The sequence below is a fragment of the Arachis ipaensis genome, chromosome B03 (genome assembly GCF_000816755.2).
Source record: "Arachis ipaensis cultivar K30076 chromosome B03, Araip1.1, whole genome shotgun sequence".
Taxonomy (NCBI): domain Eukaryota; kingdom Viridiplantae; phylum Streptophyta; class Magnoliopsida; order Fabales; family Fabaceae; genus Arachis; species Arachis ipaensis.
The window spans coordinates 1,507,312-1,509,647 of NC_029787.2; the positions used below are offsets into that span (position 1 = coordinate 1,507,312).

Here is a 2,336-nt window from a genome sequence, read left to right on the forward strand (position 1 = left end):
TTCATAGTTTTATGATCTCACAACTAACAATTTTCTGATTCACCTGACTAAGACCTGCAAGATAATCATAGCTTGCTTCAAGTCAACAATCCTAGTGGGATCGACCCTAACTCGCTCAGGTATTACTTGGACGATCCAGTGCACTTGCTGGTACAACAGTACGAAGGTGTGGGGATTCGTGCTACCAACAATTTTGGTAGTAGTGAATTCGCCCTCAAACCTCAAGAGATCTAAGCAACAATTTTCTGGCAGCACCGCTAACAGAACAAAAGTTCCTTTAGGAAGTTGCGCGTATGGGATTGGAAGCTTGATGACGTGGCAATTTCATCGACGAGCTACTTCTTCCGTTCGGCGTCCACAATTGGGTTGACGAAGAAGTCGAACATCTGTGGATTGAATAAGATTTCGTCGATTTTCTCGATGTCAATTATGGTGTCATTGAGGGTGCTGTTGGATTTGGCGATGTCGGCGAAGGCGAGGGCATAGCTTGCGGCAGCATTGGAGACCATGCGGGCGCTGAGAGCTTCAGCAGAGCGGCAGGGGCGAGTGAGTTTGAGAGAGAGGGAGGAGAAGATGGTGGTGGAGAGGGAGGGGAAGGTGGTGGTGAAGACGGAAGGGTTTAGGATGAATTTCGGATGGGTGAGGAGGGATCTTGGATTTGGATTGAAGGGAGTTGTGTAAAGTGACACCATTGTCGTTGGATATGAGGTGGGATTGGAGTTTAAGAGTAATTAGGTTAGAGTAGAGGGAAAATTTAGAGATTTTGGATAGATTTTTAGGATTTAGTTAATTTTGTCTATGAAACCCATCTTTCATGGTTACATATTATTTTTAATTCTTCAATGATAAAATTAGTCAATATTATAATTTTTCATGATTAGTTTTGCTACTTTACTCTAATTCACTATTGTAAAAAGATTGTGTACTTATATCCATTTAAATTTTTTTTTTTGTCTTTACATACTCATCTATCACATCATTGAAAAAAAAAACAAAAAAAAATCCAAAAAATAGACATCACAACTTAAAGAAAAAATAATTTTTTAGTGATTAACTCGTTAATTTACTTAAACAAGTGTTGGAAAATTTAAATTTACAACAAACTAATCTTTAATTTGTCAAACTTACGAAAATACAATAAAAAAAATTATGTAAAAAAGTTATTACTCATCTCCATCTATAACTCTTAATTAACAAAATATATCATAAGTAAAGCAATAGAAACAGCTTAGAAGGAAAAAATATACACTATGTCTAAAAAACTTTGATTAAATTTTGCTTTTCTCTCAAATATTTTAATTTATTCTATTTATTTTTATTCGTAATTCATTTGAAAATCGTTTTAATTCTTTCATCAAACCATCTCCAAATACAGTATACCTTTGAGATATGAATAAATTCTTGTGTCCCACTCCTTTAATTTATTTACTCATTCAAACACGTTTATTTACTAGCTATGAGCCATGCATTAATAACAAAAGATATGGGTGGGCTTGTCCATACATATGCATTACCCTAAAGATGCAAATGAATATTATTTATATATATTGTATAATATAATGTATAGTTATTGTTTGCATGGGAGCAAGAAAAGTTGGACTTTTTTCCCCAATTTATATATGGACTCAACATTCGACCATAAAGTAAACAACAACGTAACATGAGTGACCCGCCGAAAATGTGAGTGTTATGTTATTCAATTTAATTGAAACTTCATAAAGCAGTTCAGTTGCATCACATTTAAGGCAATCAATAGTCATTTATATGCAATTCATTTTTTGTGTTTATAAAAAATTTAAAATATTTTTAATATTTAACTTGGTATTATTAGTGGCACATCTTTCTCTCCTCTATATCGGTTACTAATTATGTCTCCTCAAATCTCTCATGTTTACTAGCACATAACCTCTTATATCTTCTCTCTTTTTTTTTATCTCTTTCGTATTCATTCTCCTTATTTTCACTCTCCTCTTCTCTTTTTTTGCATTGCAAATTTATTGATTTTAAATGTGAAAAATGAAGTGATGACGGTGACAGGGACAATAACAATGACAGTAAATATACGGTGTGATGATTATTGTTGTTTTTTGTTTGTTGGTTAGAACAAAAATGAGAGAAACAGTATTAGAAAGCCGAATGTGTAAGTGGAGGTTCATTTTTTTTCGTTATGGAAAAAATGTTGGTGTAGTGCAATAAAATAGACATATGCAAAAAATTTTCACTACTATGGTATCAGCCCAAAATGCAACCTGCGTTTTATTTTTTTCCTTTTTTTTCTTGAAATTAAACAAACGCAGGCTACGTTTTAGTTTTTTGAAGGTTTTAAAAAAAAATTT

General features: G+C 33.0%; 1 protein-coding gene across 1 annotated transcript; it reads right to left on the reverse strand.

Annotated features, from left to right (window-relative positions):
- Nucleotides 336–692, reverse strand: LOC107632414 (ATP synthase subunit delta, chloroplastic-like). The gene has a single exon (XM_016336098.1). The coding sequence runs from the start codon at nt 690–692 to the stop codon at nt 336–338; it is 357 nt and encodes a 118-aa protein (XP_016191584.1).

What these genes read in the sequence shown, in the direction of transcription:
- LOC107632414 (XM_016336098.1), bottom strand. Translation starts at nt 692, where the DNA reads ATGGTGTCACTTTACACAACTCCCTTCAATCCAAATCCAAGATCCCTC.